We start from the raw sequence: 24,705 nt of genomic DNA on the forward strand, positions 1-24,705 counted from the left end.
TTTCTGCTTATTGTGTTTTCCTTGGATCCTCCTTGATTGCCTGGAAAACCAAGAAGCAAACTGCTATATCCCGCTCGAGTGCTGAGGCTGAACTGCGTGCTATGGCAACTGTGGCTGCTGAGGTAACATGGCTTCGTTGGCTTCTTGAGGATTTTGGTGTGCCTCTCACTACACCCACTCCTCTCTCCACTGACAGCACTGGTGCGATCAGTATTGCTCGTGATCCGGTCAAACATGAGCTCACTAAACATATTGGTGTTGATGCTTCATACATGAGGTCACGGGTGCATGATCAGGTTGTGTCTCTCCATCATGTGCCTTCCGAAGTTCAACTAGCTGATTTCTTCACCAAGGCACAGACCCGGGCTCAACATACATTTTTGCTTTCCAAACTCAGTGTTGTTGATCCACCATGAGTTTGAGGGGGGGTGTTAGATGTATATATGTGATATTGTATTTTCTCTTTCTTGGAGGTTCTCCTTGCATATGTACACAACATGTATACTTGCCCCTTTGGGCCTGGAATATGAAGTTAGTTGACCACTTATTCTAACACTATATACCACCATGCAGTCCACTAGAACTAAGGTCATACAACTTTACTTCATTCAACTCGTATATACCTAATAATTTGAGCTAGTGTCATAGCATGCTATTCCGCCATGATCCAAACTGCCTGCACAAATGAGCTACTTGTGGTGGCAACATTCTGCTTTTGCATGAGAAAACTAGAATTCAGCTTATCCAACAAATGTAGAGAAACAAATATCCCTCTTTACAAATACAGTGGCTTTCTATTCGTTCATGTAGGTTCTAAGAAAAGTTCGTGAAATATCAGACTATGCAGTTCTAATAACTTACCATTCAAAGCTGAAGAATGATATGCACCACATGCTACTTGGATTACATGGATACTTTTCAGACTAGGGACAAGCTGTGGCCTCCAATCACTGAATTTGCTGGAAATGATACACAAAATGCAAATATTCAGCACATCAATAAATTAATCCAAAAAATATTTTATCAATAATCCGGATTTTAGGTCGAATCCGATCCAAACATTGCCCTTACACAAGCTAAAAGGTACAACACATGGTAAAACATTTACTAGCAGGTCAGTGTTAAAATGCTGTTTAATGACACTGAAACTAGGTACAGACTCAAAATTTTTTGGATAACAAACTACTAGTGGTGCTCCGGACAACAAACACACAAATCTACAACAAGCCGGATGGGCTGGGGCTTCCGAATTTCATCCCGGCCAGCAGGATTCAGATTCCATAATTCCATTGCCAAAGAGCAAACAGGAGATGCTGATTCCTGCAGAACAAAACTCACGCTTTGAACAATACAACAATCCATCCTAGCAACCCAATGCTTCCTCACCAGCGAAACAAAAGAAAGTCCAGATGGATCCCAACTCCACGGCAACCAGCAGTAGAGAGGCAGAGGAGGAGTAGCCCGAGTAGTAGATGATTCTTGGTCGAGTAGAGTAGCTTCGGTTGAGTTGAATACAGGGCAGGGCGGTCGCGTGCTCCACGGTGTGGTGGGGCTACAAGGCAACTGGTTCACAGAAATGGGGAAGGCAAGAAGAGGGTTCGAGACTGGGGCGGCATCCGTGAGGTGTGCGACGGCGAATTGAAGGCGGCCGTGCGAAAACGGAGAAGGCGAGAAGAGGGTTCGAGACTGGATAAAATAGCCTTATGCGGTGTGTGAAGCGGCGGCGGCGGCGGCCATGCGTGTGCGAAGAGGTAGAGTCTGAGCGTACATGCAATGAGCGGTTGAATATGTTCCACATTCAGTTGCACATTATAAAGGCCGACTTCTGACGGAGCGAAGCGGAGGCCCGTACGGCGTTGTAACCCAACTCTTGATAATATTGAGGAGTGTTTGCTGGCTGGCGCCCGTGGTTTTTCGCCTTCGCTTTGGAGGGGTTTTCCACGTTAAATCTTGTGTCTCCACTATATTTTGATCTCATGTTCTTCGTCGTTTATCCGCCGTTATTCACAACATGAGCTACGTTGTGGGCTGTAACCTGTGTGCACCCATGGACTGGACACCACGTAGAACCAAACCAGCCCAGTCCATTAGACCCGTAGCCCCAAATCTATCTAGCCCATGACGAACATGAAGACTATTGCTTCCAATCCAGAGCCATTCGATGCACAATCCAAACCGTTAAAACCATTCCAGTCCAATCCACTAGCAGAGTGATGTGCGTCCACAAAGCGGTAGGAACATTTCCTTTTTTTAAAAAAAAAATGTACTTGTTCAGATGCCTTCCTTCCTATGTAATCTTCGCATGTTACTTTGTTGTTTGTTCGTTCAGAAAATCTTTCTCGTTTGGATGTGAGCGCATCATCAGATGAGGCTGATGAGGAAGTGGTGCTGCAGTTTCCACCCTCCAGCTTGTTGAGAAATGTCCGCTTCCTTGGGTGTATGAATCTGATCCTGCCTGTGGAGGAAGAGGAAGGTGCTGGATTGTGTGGCCTCTCGTCGCTCGAGTCCGTGACCGTAATAAATTGTGACAAGCTATTCTCTCGGTGGTCCATGGGAGGAGCAGCAGCTCAGACTCAGAGCACCATCTACCCTCTCCCCCCTTGCCTCAAGGAACTCTGCCTTTATTATCAGCAAAGCACTCTGCCAATGGCTCTGTTCGCGAATCTCACATCTCTTACCAGTCTAGAACTATATAATTGCAAGGATATCACAGTGGATGGGTTCGATCCTCTCATCACATTCAACCTCGAGCGTCTGGAGGTGTACAACGGGAGAGATGGTGAGGCTGAGCCCTATTCTGTAGCAGCAGATCTACTTGCAGCGGTGGCAAGGACCAAAACAATGCCCGCCGGTTCCTTCCAACTGGTTCGACTTGATGTGGACAGCATCTCTGCTGTGCTTGTTGCTCCCATCTGCACCCGCCTGTCGGCTACCCTCCAGAGGTTATACTTCAGGTATGATTGGCGGACGGAGAAGTTCACGGAAGAGCAGGACGAGGCGCTTCGGCTCCTCACATCTCTCCAAGCCCTGTGGTTCTTTGACTGCAGGGCTCTGCAGTCCCTCCCTCAAGGCTTGCATCGCCTTCCTTCTCTCCAGGAATTACATATCAGGGGAACTCAAAAAATCAGATCGCTGCCCAAGGAGGGCCTCCCTGACTCACTGCGACTGCTATCCATAGATAATTGCTGTCCCAAGATTTATGAGGAATGCCAGAAATTAAGGGGAACAAGGCCAGATATACATACAGTTGCCTTCATTGCTCGAGCGGAAAGGTGAATCTCTGCTTCTGCATGCCTTTCACGCACTCAACTCTTCAGTGTACATCGATCTGCAGGTTAGTTCCAAATTAAAAACAAAAACACCTTTTGCTCCTCGATTTATGATTTCATTAACTGTCCAAACTGAATTGTTTTTTTTGTAGACTGAATTTACGATCTATAATTTGAGCTCCTAACATCTCTCCAAAACCTATCGTTCGAAGACTCTGCAGCCCTGCAGGCCCTCCCTTCTCTCCAGGAATTACATATCAATATATCATTGCAACTCAAAATATCATATGGCTGCCCATATCTGATTTATTAGGAATGACCGAAATTAAAGGGAACAAGGCCTCTGTTCATACAGTTGCCTTCATTCCTGACGCGGAAAGCTGAATCTCTGCTTCTCCTGCCTTTCACGCACTCCAACTCTTCACTGTACACCGATCTGCAGGTTAGTTCCAAATAAAAAAACCAGCTTATATGCCCTAGGATTTATGGTTTTATTGACTGTGCAAACCGAACTATTTTATTTATTTTTTTGCATATAGATATGACCCATTGTCATATGCTTCTGTGCTACAATTGGAGCCACCATTCCACTATTCATGTCTTATTTCTTTATCCAACAAATTTCTAGCATTTTTCCTGAATATTGCATTGTTTCAATGAATCTCATACTGTGAATTGGTACTTTCACGGAGAAAAGAGAATTGTTTCAATGAATAAAGACCATGCCACTATTAGTTCATTCTTGTTGTGGCATGTCGTCATGAATTGTGTTTTTTTGTAGACTGAATTTACGATCTATAATTTGAGCTCCTGACATCTCTCAAAAGCCTATCGTTTGAAGACTGCAGGGCTCTCCAGGCCCTCCCTCCTCTCTTGGAATTACATATCATTGCAACTCAAAACACCAGAAATGAAAAGAGGACAAGGCCAGATATACATACGATTGCTTTCATTCCTGACGCGGAAAGCTGAATCTCTGCTTCTCCCTGCATTTCACGCACTCCAACTCTTCACTGTACACCGATCTGCAGGTTAGTTCCAAATAAAAGAAAAACAGCTTTATGGTTTCATTGACTGTGCAAACCGAACTGTTTTATTTATTTTTTGTATATAGATACGACCCATTGTCATATGCTTCTGTGTTACAATTGGAGCCCCCATTCCACTATTCATGTCTTATTTCTTTATCCAACAAATTCAATCTCTCCGATCCTACAATTTAATTTCTGGATCATATCAATTTCTAGCATTTTTCCTGAATATTGCATTGTTTCAATGAATCTCATACCGTGAATTGGTACTTTTAGGAAGAAAAGAGAATTGTTTCAATGAATAAAGACCATGCCACTATTAGTTCATTCTTAGTGTGGCATGTCATGAATGGCTGTGGATGGCTTATTTCCTAGATCATGGTGCATATGCCTTGTTGATGATCTGATACGCAAAATCGCATTGCTTCTGTTACATGACAATAAGGTTATATGCTGGCTTGCCTTGCAGGACTCTGCTTCATCATACGGTTACACATCATCGTTCAAAAAACATATATAATGAGCACCTAACTTAGATTGTGGCAAATTTTGGCAAAGATCAGGTGAGACAGTCACAAGTGAAGTTCCGTGTATTCCATTCTGTTTTTCCTTTTAGAGCTCTTGTGACTTTTTTGTAGTTTCAGACCCTTGACTTTCGTTGGTCTTTTGAAACCACTGAAGGCAGGAGATGCTGCATCATGGATCAGACTAGAGACTTTTTCTGCATCGGTCAACCAGCTTAGTGGCAGAACGAAAAATGCTTTTGAAGTAATGTGTTTTACTTAACTATGTACATCTCTATATAAATGGCATAATCCTCTGGAGCCATTTTATAAATTGATGATCTGTTGCTTCCTTTGTCAGGACAGGCTCACAATTGCTTCAAATTAGAAACAAACCTGTCAGTTAAAGTTCCTATATGCCCAATTAAGCAGTACATACACCCAGCACTCTGATTCACTGCGAGTGCTATAGATATTGCTGTGCTGAGATTAATGAGGAATGCCATAAATTAAGCGGCACAAGGCCAGATATAAGTATAGGTGCCTACATTGCGTCTGTGTTCAGCATGCCTTTGAATCTACAGGTTAGATCCAAATTTAAAAAAAAAAACAGCTTATTGTGCTCCTCGATTTATGATTTCATTGACTGTGCAAACCAATCCTCTTGTGGCATGTCACGAATAAATATAGAAAATTGCTCAATAAATTCCATGTCCTTATATTATGTTAGAGTAAATAGGAATAGTACCACATTGTGTATCCACATGAGGTGCTAGTCCTATGTACCCTATATAATCAGCCCATGAGACCCAATGCAATATATCAAATATTCAACCAATTATATTTTCCTTCATGGTATCATTCACCTAGGTTTAGATTCTAACCCTAGCCGCCACTGCTTCCGCACTGCGCGACCCCGGAGAGAGGTCGATCTCCGCCAGGGGCAGCGTCCCTCTTTCGGCGTCCGATCCTATTGATCCGGCTGCCATCGTCGTCGCACAACAGATCAGAATCTCCCCTATGTCATCGCCAGGTTGCCGCCGCCGCCTCGTCCCCAGGCTCGCCGCCGGCTGTCGCCATCAACACCTGATCATCATCGCATGGAAGCAGATGGATCTCGCCCTGTCCCGTGCCGTCGTGGTGGCGGCTAGGGCTGGCCACACGTCTCGACCCTGCGCTGCCATGGAGGCAGCCAGATCTGGCGTGTCCCTGTTGCCGAGCGGATATGCCCATCTCCACCTCGTCGATATGCGTTGGCGCCTTCGACCCCGCGTGTTCGTGACCCGCCGTGCGCCTTGCGCTGCCCGATCGGGACGCACCGCCGCTGTCGTGTCGTCTTGCTGGGTACACCTGATCTGTTTTTACTGTATCTTTTTGGTTTGGCGGATCACTGATCGGGATTGAGTCACCCACCGCCCGTCGAGCATCGACTTCATCGACACTGTCTCCGAGTACTACGTGCATCTTCTCTAAGCAACAGGGCTACTATTGTGTCGCCTCATTGGGCCACAACACTGTTATCCATGTGTACGCTTCGCCGTTGCATCTTCATCGCCGTCATCTGTGCATCGACGACTGTGCTGCGCAATCCCTACTGTGCCATCCGTCTGCACAAGGTCTTCGTCGTGCTGATTGGGTCTTCGTCATCGAGCTACCACTACCCGCGTCGTCGCTGAGACCTACTCGTCGACACGTCTTCTCTCGCATTGCTTCTTCTTCATCCAGCACAACCACACGGTTGGGGCCCTCTCTCTTGTATGCTTGGTATTGGCAACACCGACGCGCGCTTTCGTCCCCGACGCGTTGCTGGATCTAGCAAATCCAGCTGCTCCTCGGCGCTCAGGCGGCTTGACTGCATCGACCCTCCCGTTCCCACCCCGTCTGCCTCTATTGCGTCATTGCCTTTCTTCTGCGTCTACGACGGCCCTAACTGCGTCGACTTCGCCATCGTTCCCTCCCATGATGACTGCCTTGACGCGTCTCCGTCATTACTATGGCGCCCCTTGTATGTCTGCAGCTCCATCGACACGCAACCCAACCACAACTACGTCGACTTCGGCCATCTTCAGCACAGCTTCTTCGACCACGACTATTGTGCCCTTACGCTCGGCTACCTCGACATTGGCAGAAAGGGCTACCGCCTTGCATGGACTCATCGGCTTCTTCCCCAGCCATAGCATACGCGGCGGATAGACTGTTATGACTGCGGGGGATGTTACTTATCAGCTTCTTCTCCAGTCTTACCGTCTGTAGCGCTTCTGCTGTAACTGCGGGGGGATGTTAGAGTAAATATGAATAGTACCACATTGTGTATCCACATGAGGTGTTAGTCCTATGTACCCTATATAATCAGCCCATGAGGCCCAATGCAATATATCAAATATTCCACCAATTATAATCTCCTTCATATTACTTAGTTGATTCCTCTTGTGGCATGCCATGAATAACTGCTGATTTTTTGGTGCCACTCCACCTTATTATATTAGACACCCTAAATCATGATGCATATGCTCTTTTGGTGACCTGATATTCACAATTCTCTTGTTTCTGTCACAGCACTAGTGGTTGCCCACAGCACAGTGAGATGATATACTGGTTTTCCTTTGCAGGACTCTACTTCATCATCATGTTACACATCGTTGAAAACCATAAATGAGGCCAAGTTTGGGTTGTGGCAAACTTTGGCAAGTAAAGCCAAGGAAATTCTCAATGACGATGGCTTGGCGCCTAAGTTTGAGGACTTAGGGAATAACAACCTCCTAGCAAAACCGGTGCATCCAAAAAATATCAGGTGAGACAGCAATCATATCTGAATATCTGAACATATTGACATCGTGTATGGCATTGTCTCTCTCTTCATTAAGATTGTTCCAGGCTTTCTTTTCTTGTAATTTTAGACCCGTAACTCCCGTTGTTCATTTGAAAACCACTGGAAGACAGGAGATGCGGCATCACAAGTCAGACCTTTGATCATTTGAAAACCACTGAGGCTCTTTCTGCTTCTATCAACCAGCTTAGTGGATGGAAGAATAAAAAATGCTTTGGAAGTAATGTGTTTTTACTTAACTCTGTACATCTGTTTCTGTTTCTTTATTTCTATAAATGGCACAACTCTGAGCTGTATTGTAAATTGATGATCCGTTGCTTCCTTTGTTTAACAGGAAAGGGGTCACAATTGTGGATAATTAGACATCCAGTATCATTGAGTTGAGGAAACAAAGAAAATTCAAATTAGAAGGAAACCTGCCAGTTCGAATTCTCATATGCCGAATTCAGCAGTAGATACACATAAACCCACGCTCCTGATCTCTCACCATTAACCTGAATCTGCAGCCCAGGAGACTGAACTGTACGCTTCTCACGACAACAGGTGCCACATGTTTGTATCTTGATGACAAATATGATATTATACATCCTCTATGAGAGAAACATGTAGTCATCATTGTTGTCGGATCAACATTAAATTTTATGTTTTCTAGTCTTATGAAATGGGTTACGGCATTAGTTTTCGGTATATTACATGAAAGCATAAAGATGTTTCTATTTTCTACTAAGAAATATTTCTAGTTCCTTTGTTGATCTACTTATTTCCTGTTCCTTTATTTTGCCAATCTATTTATTTCTAGTTCCTTTACCCATTACGGAGCTGTAGTGTAGTCGAGAATTGATTGAGTGCCAGCTGAGGTTGCCTAATGTTTTCTTATGGTTTGTAGCATTTCAAAATATAAGCATTGCTCCTACCTGATTCGTTTAAAAAAAACAAAAAAAAAGCTAAGCATCGTGACCAGCAGAATAGCAGAGTAAGCTCTTTTATGTGCTTACATTTTTTTTTTGAAATAATTGTACTTACAATGAATAGTAGAACTGTTTTTTTCCCTCAAAACATAAATTTTGTCTTTTCAGTGCGTTAGATGAATGGTTCAGATAAGTTATTCTTTTGTAGTATCTGCCAGCAATGATCCCTTTCTCTTTTCCCCTATTAATCCTTTCAGGTTGCTAATGTAATGGCTGCTATAAAGCGAAACTTCTACTCTATGAGCAAAAATCTGTTGAATCGATCCAGATTTTGTGAAGCAGATATGTGCTCAGCTAGAAGTACTAGAAGCAAAGCAGAAAGGGGATAAAACTGAAGAGTGGTAATCTGTTTTTTTTTATCAAACTTGTTTCTTAACATGTTTAATGTCTTTTCGTGAATTACATACACCTTTGATTACTCCTTCGATTACATACACCTTCAAACTTGCAACAATCTTTGGCCATTCAAATTAATAAAACCTACAACTTTGATTACATTACACCAAAAAAAACTGCAACAATGCTGCATAAACTGCAGCTAATATATTAAAGTGAAAATTGGTTGTGTGGTAAAATGACAAGGATCAGAAAATACCACCAAAAGAACTCCATTACCAGTGATGCCACCCAAAGATAATGCTGTTTTCTGAAAATAGCATTTCTTCATGTTTGGAAGTAACAGCCTAGCACGATCCATCTCCGTCAATCCAAAGTGGGAAAAAAATCCACTCCAACCTATGAAAAATAAATCCACTGCATTGCCCAGTGTACTCAATGGATTTCCTTGTACATTGACAGGTGTTGAGCTAATTTGGGCTGACGGGACTCCGGTTACTGCGCATGGCGAGGCGTGTTTGATTTCAGCGGGAAGGAGAGCTCGGACACCATGACCGGCATCCGAAGAGCCTACCCGGAGCTCGGCAACTGCCTCTACTTCGATCTTGCTCACAAGACCCACGCCGTGCTCTACGAGCTGCCCAGGAGCAGGCTCAACTGGCTCTGGTACATCAATGGCCCAGAACCGGAGCTCACGGTAATGGCCGTCCCCCTCGCTGCGTCGTCGACGTGCTAGGATACTTGACTCCACAGCGCAAGGGTACAGAAAGGTCATCACCACAGTACAAGGGCCCATGGATGTTGTGCATGCATAGCATTGGGAACAACCACACACACACAAAAGGAATATTCCTTACAGATGCTAACTGAGCATGTCCCTAAAGATTATCAGTATGTTTTATCATCCTTATTAATTATGATGATATAAGATTAGTTTCTGATGGGTGCTAATATGTTGACTAGTACATGATATGATTTGTGTGCCAAATAGGCTACTAGTACTCGTAATTACATGATTTGGGTGCTAATATATATGTTGACTCGTACATGATTTGTGTGCCAAATGGGCCGTAAAGATCTTTGGAGTCTATCTCTTAGCCTACTCATATAGGAGCTGTCTTTTTATTATTAATACATAGTCCACTTATCACTCTCATAAAGTTTTATTTGTTCTTATATCTAAGTCAGTAACATCCTCCTTCTCCTCTCCTCTCTCTCCTCCACGCCACGATTCATTTTCCTTATAGTATGTTATTATACTGGTTCTTATAGCCGATTCTCCTTCATCCTAAATTATAAGCTATTTCAAAAATCTTAAAGAGACAAAATATTTTAAATCCAATGTATATTTAATTTAGGACAGACAGAGTATTGTGTTAGGTGAGGGGTCTCAATCAAACAGTTTTGTTTGGTAGATGAATTGATGTGGCGACTTTTTTTTTTTGCGACATGATGTGGCGACTTAATCCCAGGCTTTTGTGTCGCATGTTAGCAGCAGTAGCAGCAGATGAATGGTGACGGAGGGGCTAGTTTGATACTTTAAATTATTTTTTATAATAAGATAAGTGGATAATTTAGTACCAGGTTTTAGAGTTTTTTATTTTATAAATAATGATTGTGAGTAGTTTATTTGCAAATTAGGGGCTTTAGATTGTTTTTCGTAACGTTATATGTGGGTAATTTAGGGTTTTAGTTATTCAGTTTTTATAGTGGCATAAGTGTTTAACTTAGATTGATATCGAAGATATTGTATATTATTTTTAATTATAGATGTGACTAATTTAGATAAAAATTAAGGATTACTTTAGACTCTTCATAAAGGTTGCCCTGGATAGTTCTTTTTTTTTTAAAAAAAAAAGAAAGTATAACAGATCCAGGTAACTATTATTACTGATTCCTAACGAGTTTGATGGATGAATGCTTATGTTTTTTTATGAAAAAGTAAAGTTTACTTGTTATGTAGAATGCATCTTGTAAGTAAGGTGGAAGCTCCCAAGGAGCCTCTAATTAGGACAAGTTAAGTGGGTCATTTAGTACCAAATTTTAGACTTTTTTATTTTTATAAGGCCTTGTTTAGTTCCGAAAAGTGAAAAGTTTTCGGTACTGTAGCACTTTCGTTTGTTTATGACAAATATTATCCAATCATGGACTAACTAGGATCAAAAGATTCGTCTCGTGATTTACAGCTAAACTGTGTAATTAGTTTTTGTTTTTGATTATATTTAATATTTCATGCATGTGCCCCAAGATTCGATGTGACGAGGAATCTTGAAAACTTTTTGGTTTTCAGGGTGAACTAAACAAGGCCTAAATAAAAGCATGAGTAGTTTATTTGCAAATTTAGGGACTTTAAATTGTTTTTCGTAATGTTATATGTGGGTAATTTAGGGTTTTTATTTAGTTTTTTTAGTGGCATACTATAAGTGTGTAATTTAGATCTATTGTGAAGGTATTGTATATTAGTTTTAGTAGCAAATATGCCCGTACGATGCTACGGGTGAATGTCAGATTATTCGATTCAATAATATGCATATTTTTTGTACAATCTTTTTATATAACAATTAAAACTGCAATTGTTTGTTATGTGGTTGCCTAGGAGATTTGTATCGGAAGATTTATCCAATAATCACGTCTGCTTGGATATGTATTAGACACACGTTCACAACAGGAAAATTCTACTTTGCCGAGAGCCGAATTCTTTGCCGAGAGCCGCGGAAGAGGCACTCGGTAAAGACGGCCCTTTGCCGAGGGCCAGGTCCGACGCTCGGCAAAGGCCTCTTTGCCGAGGGCCAAACACTGGCTGTCGGCAAAGATCTTCTTTGCCGAGAGTGATGCTCTCGGCAAAGGTGAGCTCTCGGAAAAGTCCCTGGCCGTCTAACGGCAGCGGCTGTCGTCTCCTTTGCCGAGTGCCAAATGTTAGGCACTCGGCAAAGGATGGTTCTTTGCCGAGTGCCAGCTTGCAGGGCCCTCGGCAAATCCTTCTTTGCCGAGTGTCCTATCTGGCTCTCGGCAAAGCATTTTTATTTTTTTGTTTTTCGATCTGAGTTTTTTTGTGAGGCTTTTGGACACTGTTTCAAACCCTATTTTAAAGTTTGAGAGAAGTTTGACTTTTTTTGCTATATTTGACTGATTTAATTTGTTTCTTTGTGTTTTTCCGGATAATTCAAATTTGAACTACACGTACATGAAATATCGCAACGCAGTGTTTCAAAAAATGATATTCATGGTATTATGTATATTTTGAGTCCGTATCTAGGACCTCACACGAAATCTCGACCAGCTCGCTGAGGTAACACATCGAGTTACGTGCACGAAAAGTGTATTAAAATTATATAAAATCCAAACGAAGTACGAAAATCGCGAAACTTGACGACGCGTCGTGTTATCGCATGTGGAAGCTATGGTTAAAATTTGAGAAGATTTGGAGCAAGTTGCAGCGTCGAATATGTAAAATCGAGACATCTCCACATGTGATCACTTGTCTTCTGCGTACATCATGAAGGTACTAATGACATCGCTCCTACTTTGTGAAGGCACAGTCGCACGGGTCGAACCCGACTCCTCAAGACGGCGCTTCTCCAGACCATGGGTGTCAGGTCCAACAGACTCCATAGCAGACGTGGTCTGGCGCTCCTCCTCCGCCTCAGACGTACGGGTGGGGTCCGTGGTCAGCTGGCGCTCCTCCGCCTCAGACGCACGGGTGGTCGCCGTGGTCAGGTGGCGCGCCTCAGCACCTAGCAGGTTGGCCGCAGCAGGGGTGGCCAGGTGAGGGTAGGGACACGGGGACGCCGGGTCGCAGCCGGACCAGTGATATGGACATGTTATGCTTGTGATGGATATGTTAGGCGGATTTATGAACTTTGTGTATGCGGATTTGTGACTGGATGAATGTTAACTATTCTGTATGCGGATTTGTGACCATTGATGGATGCATGTGTCGATTTGTGACTATATATGTTATGCAGCTTCTATTACATATGTTATGTATGTTGTCTACTGTGAATTGAGTGAAAAAACAATAAAAATCTGAAAAAACAGCAAAAAACTCAGCTTTGCCAAGCACTGGCACTCGGCAAAGCGGGGCACTGTGTGGCTGTGCGTGGCTCTTTGCCGAGTGCCAGCCAACAGGCACTCGGCAAAGAATTTTCAAAAAAAAAATATTCTTTGCCGAGCGCCAGCGAGGAAGGCGCTCGGCAAAGAATTTTTCAAAAAAAAAAAACTTTGCCGAGAGCCTGCCATGGTGGTTCTCGGCAAAGAGCCGTCAACTAACGCCTCCTGCGAGACGGCCGTCAGCCTTTGCCGAGTGCTGACGTGGCTCTCGGCAAAGCCTTTGCCGAGGGCCTGCCACGTGGCACTCGACAAAGACTGTCTTTGCCGATTAAGGCTTTGCCGAGCGGTCTTTGCCGAGCGGGCGTCAGAATCCTTTAGTGGTTGTTCTAGCGTGTGTGCACACAAGTCGCAAATCCAAGCTATATGGGACATGAAGGGGCGTAAGAGCATTGGAAGAAGTAAAAAAAAATAGAGAAATATCATTTTAGCTTTAATATTAAAAGCAAAATACAATTGTGTGTTGTAACGGAACTATATCTTATGACATAAGGCCACGCCACTTGTAGATTTATTCTGCTCCATCTCTTAACGTGTGCGCTTTCTGTTAGATAAAAAAAAAGTTAAAAAGAATCATCTATTTTTCTTTTGTACTATTTGGAATAGTATTTCTATCCCCATGGCCGTTCTGATCTCGCTGGCCACGCTCCTCGTCCGTGTGCTGGTATAGATAGGATACATGTGACTAATTTATGTAAAAAATAAGGATTACTTTAGACTTGCTGTGCTGGATAGTTTTGTTTTTTTTAAAAAAAATTATAATAGATCCAGTGGTAACTATTATTACTAATTCCTATCGAGTTTGATGGATGAATGCTTATGTTATTTTATGAAAAGAGTAAAGTTTACTTGTTATGTAGAATGCATCTTGCAAGTAAGGTGGAAGCTCCCAAGGAGCCTCTAATTAGGAAGAGGTAAAATATTCTCAAGTGAAATCACAATGAACATGGCGAGTGTAGTGGCTTTTGTCTATATCCTTTGGCATAATCATAATCAACATGGCAAATGCTAGTCATTTTTATTTTCATATTAAGGATATATGGATAAATCCTCTTGTATCGTGCATATTTTTTTTCTAGTTTTGCATATACACTTCTCTGACCGAAAGCACTATATATTAGTTTAAATCAAATATTGAGTTAACGTTTCTGTCAAATCCCGAGTTATATTAAATTTTATAAGGTTGATATAAAAGAATATAAATGTCAAAGAAATTTGTAAGTTACAAAAAAAACGTTAGTGATATGGAATGGAGCAAGTAAAAACTGGATCCAAAGACCTCTAGTTGCTTAATGGCCAAATATTGCAAAAATAAAATGTATTTTGTATTTGACAGCGTTGTACACGCGAGTACTCCATCAATCAATAATGACTTGAGCGGCTATAAAGGAACCGGATCAGATCAACACACCTTCCTTCGCTTTCAAGGCAGCAAAGCACACTGTTCTTCGCCACACTGTCACCACCGTTCCTCTGCTTCCCCGCGCAGATCGGAGCTCCTCTACGCCATACGTCTTGCTGCTCCACAGCGCGGGGTGCTTGGGCCGGCTCGCCGGCGGCTCCGCGTCTGGAAGAGCAGAGGCTCGTCGACGAGCTGAGGCCTGAGGGGCGCACGAGGGCCACCCACCTTGACTCAGCGGCAGGAGGGAGGGGCAGATCGCCCGGAGGACGAGCGCACGCCGTCGAGCAGGAGCGACGAGAAGTGGTACCAAACGTTTCACTCGCACCTTCTTCTTCTTCTTCTTCTTTTTTTTTTTGGGTGGGGGGGGGGGGGACAAAATCATGTATCCTTTCAAGCACACTGTTTCTTGCTCGAGAAGCTCAGCAAGAAGGCCGACGAGGCTGAGGACGCCCTGGACGAGCTCCACTACTTCATGATCCAGGACAAGCTGGACGGGACTCGAAAGGCCACTCCGGATTTGGGCGATGGCCTCAGCGCCAAAGCTAACCATGCCCAACATGCTGCTCGCAACACTGCTGGTAACTGGCTCTTATGTTTCTCTTGTTGCCGTCCAAAAGATGATGTTGCTGCTGCTGCCATGCATGTCTCGTGACCACGGTGGCCATGCTGAAAAGTTGCCATTCGATCGGGTGGAAATGTCCAACAAAATCAAGCAGCTCATAGAGGAATTGCACTCTAACTGTACTCCTGTCTCTGACTTGCTCAAGATAGTGTCTGGTAGTAACCCTCAGCCACACATGCCTGCCATCACTAAAAGGCCTGACACAAGCTCTGAAATCACACAGGATAAGTTGTTTGGGAGGGATGCCATCTTTGAGAAAACTGTAGAGGAGATTATCAGTGTGACACAGAGTGGTAAAACATTGTCTGTTCTTCCAATAGTTGGCCCTGGGGGTATTGGAAAGACTACCTTTACCCAGCACCTCGTCAATCACACAAGGATTAAACAATGTTTTCATGATATTAATATCTGGATATGTGTGTCAACTAATTTTGATGTGCTTAAGCTCACCAAAGAGATGCTGAGCTGCCTACCTGCAACAGAAAATGAAGAAAATAATGAAACTACTACCAACTTAGACCAGCTTCAAAAATCCATTGCACAGAGGTTGAAATCCAAAAGGTTTCTTATTGTCTTGGATGACATTTGGGAATGCAGCAGTAATGATGAGTGGGAAAAACTATTAGCTCCATTCAAAAAGGACGAGACTAGTGGCAATGTGATTCTTGTCACAACTCGGTTCCCAAAAATTGTTGAAATGGTGAAAAAGGAAACTAATCCAATTGACCTGCGTGGTTTGGATCCTGATGAGTTTTGGAAATTCTTCCAAATATGTGCATTTGGTAGAATCCAAGATGAGCACGACGATCAAGAGTTGATTGGCATTGCAAGGCAAATAGCAGATAAGTTGAAATGCTCCCCACTTGCAGCCAAAACAGTTGGCCGGTTATTGATTAAGAAACCATTTCAGGAACATTGGATGAAAATTCTTGACAACAAAGAGTGGCTAGAAGAAAATCACGACAATGATATTATCCCAGCCTTGAAAATTAGCTATGACTACCTACCCTTCCATCTGAAAAAATGCTTTTCATGCTTTTGCCTTTTCCCTGATGATTATAAATTTGAGAAGCTTGAGATTATTTGTTTTTGGCATTCAATTGGCATCATAGATTACAGTAGGCAGAATAAAAAAATGGAGGAGATAGGATCAGATTATTTAGATGAACTAGTGGACAGTGGTTTTCTTATAAAAGGAGATGATAATTATTATGTAATGCATGATTTACTCCATGATCTTTCACGGACCGTTTCATTAGAAGAATGTGGCTATATTAATTGTTCTAATTTTGAGGCAGATAAAATCCCCAAAACTATTCGTTACCTATCCATTTTCATGCATGATACTCATATTCAGAATTTCAAGGAAGAGATGGGTAAATTGAAGGAAAAGATAGACATTAAAAATTTGCGGAGTTTGATGATTTTTGGAGAATACAGTAGGTTACACCTTATCAATGTTTTAAGAGATACATTTAAGGAAATAAAAAGTCTCCGTGTTCTATCTATATTCATGAACTCCCATAGTTCTTTGCCACATAGTTTCTCAAAACTTCTCCATCTTCGCTACTTAAAACTTTTGTCACCTGATTACCCAGAAATGTGTTTGCCTAGCACAGTGTCCAAGTTTTATCACTTGAAATTTCTAGATCTTAACCAATGGGAATGTGGTTATTCTTTGGCCAAAGACATTTGCCGCCTTGAAAATTTACGCCATTTTGTTGCTAAGAAAAAATTTCATTCCAATGTTCCTGGGGTGGGAAGAATGAAACTTTTACAAGAATTGAAAGAATTCCATGTGAAGAAAGAGAGTGTTGGATTTGAGCTAGGAGAATTGGGCAAACTAGATCAGCTTGGAGGAAAACTCAATATATGTGGGCTTGAAAATGTGAGAACCAAGCAAGAAGCTAAAGAGGCCAAATTGATGGAAAAGAGGAATTTAGTTAAGTTGGGACTAGTTTGGAACAGTGAGCAAGAGTCCACTGGAGATGATATCCTAGATAGCCTTGAACCACACTCTAATATTAGAAGACTTCACATTGTAAATAAAAGTGGCTCCGTTGGTCCTAGTTGGTTGTGCATCAACATAGTACACATGAAAAACTTGGAGACCCTACATCTAGAGAGCATTTCGTGGGCTATCCTTCCACCTATTGGGCAGCTTTATCACCTAAGAAAGCTGAAGCTAAAAAACATTGTTGGGATATCTCAGATTGGACCTGACTTCTTTGGTGGTACTACAGAAAAAAGTTTCGCACATTTGAAGGAAGTAGAATTTCATGATATGCCAGAACTTGTGGAGTGGGTTGGTGGAGCTAACTGCCATCTATTCTCAAGGCTTGAAAGAATCGGGTGCATTAACTGTCCCAGGCTCACAGCGTTGCTGACCTCGAGATGGCCTATTTCTTCTACAGCAGACAACACCATATGGTTCCCTAGTCTTCGTGATCTTCACATTCGTAGATGTCCAGAGTTGTGCCTTCCTCCCTTGCCTCACACTTTGTTAGTATCCCATATTGATACAGAGTGCTTGTTTTATGATAGTACTAAGTTGAACATTCGAAAGCCCTCTGAATTGGTTTTCCACAATCTTGGGGACATAGAAAGGTTGACAGCTGAGGATGCATTACTTTTATCATTTATGGATCTCCAAAAGCTACGTTCTCTGAGACATATAGAGGTCAGTGGATGTGAGGAAAAATTTCTGAGAGGACTGGATGATGGTGTTGTGCTCCACACAGTCCAAACTCTCAAACTCAGACAGTTTTCTCTTACCAGAAAATCATTGTCCAATTTGTTCAAATGTTTCCCAGCTCTTTCTCGTTTGGATGTGAGCACATCATCAGATGAGGATCATGAGGAAGTGGTACTGCAGTTTCCGCCCTCCAGCTCCCTGAGAAATGTCTGCTTCAATCGGTGTAAGAATATGATTCTGCCAGTAGAGGCAGAGGAAGGAGCTGGATTCCGTGCCCTCCCGTCGCTCGAGTCCGTGACCGTAATAAATTGTGACAAGCTATTCTCTCGGTGGTCCATGGGAGGAGCAGCAGCTCAGACTCAGAGCACCATCTACCCTCTCCCCCCTTGCCTCAAGGAACTCTGCCTTTGTTATCAGCAAAGCACTCTGCCAATGGCTCTGTTCGCGAATCTCACATCTCTTACCAATCTAGAACTATATAATTGCAAGGATATCACAGTGGATGGGATCGATCCTCACATCACATTCAACCTCGAGCAACTGGAGGTGTACAATTGGAGAGATGGTGAGGCTGAGCCCTATTCTGTAGCAGCAGATCTACTTGCAGCGGTGGCAAGGACCAAAACAATGCCCGCCGGTTCCTTCCAACTGGTGCGACTTGATGTGGACAGCATCTCCGCAGTGCTTGTTGCTCCCATCTGCACCCGCCTCTCTGATACCCTCCAGAGGTTATACTTCCATTCTGATTGGCGGACGGAGAAGTTCACGGAAGAGCAGGACGAGGCGCTTCAGCTCCTCACGTCTCTCCAAGACCTGTGGTTTTGTAACTGCAGGGCTCTGCAGTCCCTCCCCCAAGGCTTGCATTGCCTTCCTTCTCTCCAGGAAATACGTATCTGGGGGACTCATAAAATCAGATCGCTGCCCAAGGAGGGCCTCCCCGACTCACTGCGAGTGCTCTACATAGATAATTGCTGTCCTGAGATTTATGAGGAATGCCAGAAATTAAAGGGAACAAGGCCAGATATAAATATAATGGCCTCCATCGCTCGAGCGGAAAATTGAATCCCTGCTTCTGCATGCCTTTCAAGCACTCAACTCTTCAGTGTACATCGATCTGCAGGTTAGTGTTATAGTAAGCCCAAGATTAGCTTTTCTATTCTTAGCAAGTAGATTAGCACGCGATCGCCTTCCAGGTGCTCGCGCACGCCGCGCATGTCGCGCGTCCTTCACGGCACGGCCCAGGGTGCTGGGATGGCAGTAGCCGATCACGAGCGTGCCGTGATTTAGTTACCATGTAATATGCATGTATCTTCTTTATATAGAAATAGAGAACAACAGAAAACGCTGCCACATTAGCAGCACCAAAACTCTCTACGTTCGTTCGTGAATTACTGTCATCGGAATTCTAACAGAAAACACCACCTTTTGCTCCTCGATTTATTATTTTATTAACTGTGCAAACTGAATTGTTTTTTTTTTATAGACTGAATTTACGATCTATAATTGAGCTCCTGACATCTCTCCAAAGCCTATCCGTTGAAGACTGCAGGGCTCTGCAGGCCCTCCCTTCTCTCCAGGAATTACATATCAATATATCATTGCAACTCAAAATATCATATGGCTGCTCATATCTGTTTTATGACGAATGCCAAGGGAAACCAGTTTAATACATACAGTTGCCTTCATTCCTGACGCGGAAAGCTGAATCTCTGCTTCTCCCTGCCTTTCACGCACTCCAACTCTTCACTGTACACCGATCTGCAGGTTAGTTCCAAATAAAAAACCAGCTTATATGCCCTTGGATTTATGGTTTTATTGACTGAACTGTTTTATTTATTTTTTGCATATAGATATGACACATTGTCATATGCTTCTGTGTTACAATTGGAGCCACCATTCCACTATTCATGTCTTATTTCTTTATCCAATAAATTCAATCTCTCCTACACTGGATCATATCAATTTCTAGCATTTTTCCTGAATATTGCATTGTTTCAATGAATCTCATACTATGAATTGGTACTTTTAGGAAGAAAAGAGAATTGTTTCAATGAATAAAGACCATGCCACTATTAGTTCATTCTTGTTGTGGCATGTCATGAATGGCTGTGGATTGCTTATTTCCTAGATCATGCTGCATATGCCTTGTTGATTATCTGATACACACAATCGCCTTGCTTCTGTTACATGACAATGAGATTATATGCTGGCTTGCCTTGCAGGACTCTGCTTCATCATACGGTTACACATCATCGTTCAAAAAACATATATAATGAGCACCTAACTTAGATTGTGGCAAATTTTGGCGAAGATCAGGTGACAGTCACAACTGAAGTTCTGTGTATTCCATTCTGTTTTTTCTTTTAGAGCTCTTGTGACTTTTTTTTGTAATTTCAGACCCTTGAGTTTCGTTGGTCTTTTGAAAACCACTGAAGGCAGGAGATGCTGCATCACGGATCAGACTAGAGACTTTTTCTGCATCGGTCAACCAGCTTAGTGGCAGAACCAAAAATGCTTTTGAAGTAATGTGTTTTACTTAACTCTGTACATCTCTATATAAATGGCATAATCCTCTGGAGCCGTTTTGTAAATTGATGATCTGTTGCTTCCTTTGTCAGGACGGGCTCACAATTGCTTCAAATCAGAAACAAACCTGCCAGTTAAAGTTCCTATATGCCCAATTCAGCAGTACATACACCCAGCACTCTGATTCACTGCAAGTGCTACACATATTGCTGTGCTGAGATTTATGAGGAATGCCAGAAATTAAGCGGCACAAGGCCAGATATAAGTACTGGTGCCTAAATTGCATGTGTGCAAAGCTGAATCTCAGCGTCTGTGTTCCTTTCACACACTCAACTCTGCTTCAGCATGCCATTGAATCTACGGGTTAGTTCCAAATATTAAAAAAACAGCTTATTATGCTCCTCGATTTATGATTTCATTGACTGTGCAAACCAATCACAATTCTTGTCCAGCCCTTCTTTTCTTTAATCAACAAATTTAATTTCTCCTACAGTTTAAACTTTCGAATCATATTACTTTCTATCATTTTTCCTCTTCAGGTACAATCACCGTTCTTTAGTTTTATTTCAATCTCACGCTGTGAATTGGTACTGTTAGGGAGGACAGAAAATTTCTCAATAAATACCATGTCCTTATATTACTTAGTTGATTCCTCTTGTGGCATGTTATGAATAGCTCCTGATTTTTATGTTCCACTCCATCTTATTATATTAGACGCCCTAAATCATGATGCATATGCTCTTTTGGTGATCTGATATTCACAATCGCCTTGTTTCTGTCACAGCACTAATGGTTGCCCCACAGCACAGTGAGATGATATGCTGGTTTTCCTTTGCAGAACTCTGCTTCATCATCTTGTTACACATTGTTCAAAACCATAAATGAGGCCAAGTTTGGGTTGTGGCAAACTTTGGCAAGTAAAGCCAAGGAAATTCTCAATGAGGATGGCTTGGCGCCTAAGTTTGAGGACTTAGGGAATAACCGGTGCATCCAGAAAATATCAGGTGAGGCAGCAAGTATATCTGAATATCTGAACATATTGGCAGTAACAAATGAACTTTTCGTGTATGGCATTGTCTCTCTCTTCATTAAGATTGTTCCAGGCTTTCTTTTCTTGTAATTTCAGGCCCGTAACTCTCGTTGTTCATTTGAAAACCACCGGAAGACAGGAGATGTGGCATCACGAGCCAGACCTTTGATCATTTGAAAACCACTGAGGCTCTTTCTGTTTCTATCAACCAGCTTAGTGCATGGAAGAATAAAAAATGCTTTGGAAGTAATGTGTTTTTACTTAACTCTGTACATCTGTTTCTGTTTCTTTATTTCTATAAATGGCACAACTCTGAGCTGTATTGTAAATTGATGATCCGTTGCTTCCTTTGTTTAACAGGAAGGTGTCACAATTGTGGATAGTTAGACATCCAGTATCATTGAGTTGAGGAAACAAAGAAAATTCAAATTAGAAGGAAACCTGCCAGTTCGAGTTCTCATATATATGCCGAATTCAGCAGTAGATACACATAAACCCTCGCTCCTGATCTCTCACCATGAACCTGCATCTGCAGCCCAGGAGACTGGTTTGTACGCTTCTCGTGACAACAGGTGCCACATGCTTGTATCTTGATGACAAATATGGTATTATACATACTCTATGAGAAAAACATGTAGTCACTATTGTTGTTGGATCAACATTAAATGTTATGTTTTCTAGTCTTATGAGATGGGTTACAGCATTAGTTTTCGGTATATTACAGGAAAGCATACAGATGTTTCTATTTTCTACTAAGAAATATTTCTAGTTCCTTTGTTGATCTACTTATTTCCTGTTCCTTTATTTTGCCAAACTATTTATTTCTAGTTCCTTTACCCATTACAGAGTTGTAGTGTAGTCGAGACTCGAGAATTGTCAGGGTACCAGCTGAGGGTGCCTAATGTTTTCTTATGATTTGTAGCATTTCAAAATATAAGCATTGCTCCTGCCTGATTCGTTTGGGAAAAAAACAAAAACAAAAAAGCTAAGCATTGTGACCATCAGAATAGCAGAGTAAGCTCTTTTCTGTGCTTACGATTTATTTATTTAATTTTTTTTGAAATAATTGTGCTTACAATGAATTAGCAGAACTGTTTTTTTCCTCAAAACATAATTTTTGTCTTCTCGGTGGCGTTAGATGAATGGTTCGGATAAGTTATTCTTTTGTAGTATCTACCAGCAATGATCCCTTTCTCTTTTCCCCTATTAATCCTTTCAGGTTGCTAATGTAATGGCTGCTAAAGCAAAACTTCTACTCTATGAGCAAAAATCTATTGAATCGATCCAGATTTTGAGAAGCAGAGATGTGCTCAGCTAGAAGTACTAGAAGCAAAGAAGAAAGGGGACAAAACCGAAGAGTGGTAATCCTTTTTTTTATCAAACTTGCTTCTTAACATGTTTAATGCCTTTTTGTGAATTGCATACACCTTTTCAATTCATCAAGAACATTCAATAGGTGATACTTCACCAAACTGATAAATGAAAATTACTACATCCGAATCTTGAAACTAAATAAATTATATAAGTAGCTATTAATGCTCATCATTTCTGAACACTTGCGTAAGGGTTGATTTTTCAGTACTCTGCTTCTTTTGAAAATTGAGCATTACATAAATTTAGATTCATATGAAACGACATTATATGGTGATGAGAAGTTTGAGTCCAGTATCTCGTTTCATATTAGCTATAAACTGTTGGTACTGCCAGTGCCAGCTTGTTCTTAACAACATCTAAAGAGTATCACTACATCAATTAAACTATGATACATAGTACATGGTGTTGTTCTTGTGAACCGATGAATATAACTAATGTTCTCCATGTTATACTGAAAGAGTCTCTCTGAACCACCCATTGCTGAAACAGATTTCCATGCAACTGGAGACATTGCTGTCCCATGAATCAAGGCTGGCACAGGAAAACTTAACATATGCCAGTGAAAACCGGTTCCTACGTGAGACAGTACATTTTTATCAATTCACCACCCAGGACAATGCCTTATTGGATGATGAGGGCACAGATGTTGGAATTTGATCTGAATTCTAACGTAAGTCTTGTTGGAACGCTTGGTGGGCCCACATGATACGTGCTGTGTTTAGTGGAATCATTTCCCTATTGGACTATAGTCCATCCGTCCTATATATACATCTTATAAGCCGCTCGGGAAGAGTATACGACTCATTGTATTCCCTGCATTTTGTTAAAACTCTTGTCGTGTAGCCAAGATTGCCATTGGTGCCCGTGGTTTTTTTCTCGTAAGGGTTTTCCATGTAAAAATTGGTGTCTCATGTTCGATATTTATTTGCATTATTTGCTAGCAAGAGAACGTACGAACAACATCACCAAGTCCTCTTCTATGCTGAAAATGTGTTGGCCGTGGTTGAAGAAAATTCAGCAAATGACCACCACCCTGTCCCCTCTAGGCCTGAATCCCCTCCATCCGTCCTATATATACATCTTATAAGCCGCTCGGGAAGAGTAGACGACTCATTGTATTCCCTGCATTTTGTTAAAACTCTTGTCGTGTAGTCAAGATCGCCATTGGTGCCCATGGTTTTTCCCCGTAAGGGTTTTCTATGTAAAATTGGTGTCTCATGTTCGATATTTATTTGCATTATTTGCTAACAAGAGAACGTATGAACAACATCACCAAGTCCTCTTCTATGCTGAAAATGTGTTGGCCGTGGTTGAAGAAAATTCAGCAAATGACCACCACCCTGTCCACTCCAGGCCTGAATCTCCTATGGTCAGACTGTGCAAACAATCATCGCCCAAATCCAGCAATTTTTATAATGCCTTAAAGTCATATGCATTGGCATCCGACTTAGCTTCACGCTTGCGACTTTGCCATTTATGATGGATTGTCAGCAAACATTTTTCAAAGAACCTTCTAAAGGGATGTATCCTGTTTATGTGGTAAACTAAGGCCTTGTTTAGTTCCGAAAAAATTTTGGATTTCGGTACTGTAACATTTTGTTTTTATTTGACAAATATTATCCAATTATAGACTAACTAGGCTCAAAAGATTTATCTCGTGATTTACAGGCAAACTGTGCAATTAATTTTTGTTTTCGTCTATATTTAATACTCCATGCATATGCCACAAAATTCGATGTGACAGAGAATCTTGAAAAGTTTTTGGTTTTTGGGGTGAACTAAACAAGGCCTAAGTTCACACACCTTACCTGCTGCCATAGGTCATTGTTGAGCTGATCAGCAATTGGAGTCATTTGATAAGCTAAATTGACCTCCTACTTGTCGTGATCTTCACAAGACAACAAGGTAATCAGCAGGGCTACAGAACCTTCTAAAGGGATGTTATTTGCAGCATAGGCTAGGGAATGGTGTGATTGCCATCGTTCTGAACCAAAAGAAAATGCTGCATTAAACCA

At 42.0% G+C, this 24,705-nt stretch overlaps 1 protein-coding gene across 11 annotated transcripts; it reads left to right on the top strand.

Moving 5' to 3' along the window:
* LOC8074840 (disease resistance protein RGA2) lies at positions 2,331-23,659 on the top strand. 11 transcript variants are annotated; one of them, XR_002455572.1, is made up of 11 exons: positions 14,458-14,746; positions 19,244-19,524; positions 19,983-20,076; positions 20,158-20,282; positions 20,379-20,649; positions 21,071-21,290; positions 21,413-21,562; positions 21,677-21,888; positions 22,239-22,330; positions 22,536-22,677; positions 23,180-23,659. XR_002455572.1 is itself a non-coding variant. In XM_021466213.1 (11 exons), the coding sequence occupies exon 1, from the start codon at positions 14,968-14,970 to the stop codon at positions 18,820-18,822; it is 3,855 nt and encodes a 1,284-aa protein (XP_021321888.1). In that variant the 5' UTR covers positions 14,862-14,967; the 3' UTR covers positions 18,823-18,880; positions 19,244-19,524; positions 19,983-20,076; positions 20,158-20,282; positions 20,379-20,649; positions 21,071-21,290; positions 21,413-21,562; positions 21,677-21,921; positions 22,239-22,330; positions 22,536-22,677; positions 23,180-23,659. The 11 variants fall into 11 exon arrangements, 8 of the variants coding, with proteins under 8 accessions (XP_021321888.1, XP_021321890.1, XP_021321886.1 ...); XM_021466213.1 differs by lacking the exon at positions 14,458-14,746 and adding an exon at positions 14,862-18,880 and having other exon boundaries at positions 21,677-21,921; XM_021466215.1 differs by lacking the exon at positions 14,458-14,746 and adding an exon at positions 14,862-18,880.

Source organism: Sorghum bicolor, chromosome 8 (assembly GCF_000003195.3).
Source record: "Sorghum bicolor cultivar BTx623 chromosome 8, Sorghum_bicolor_NCBIv3, whole genome shotgun sequence".
Taxonomy (NCBI): domain Eukaryota; kingdom Viridiplantae; phylum Streptophyta; class Magnoliopsida; order Poales; family Poaceae; genus Sorghum; species Sorghum bicolor.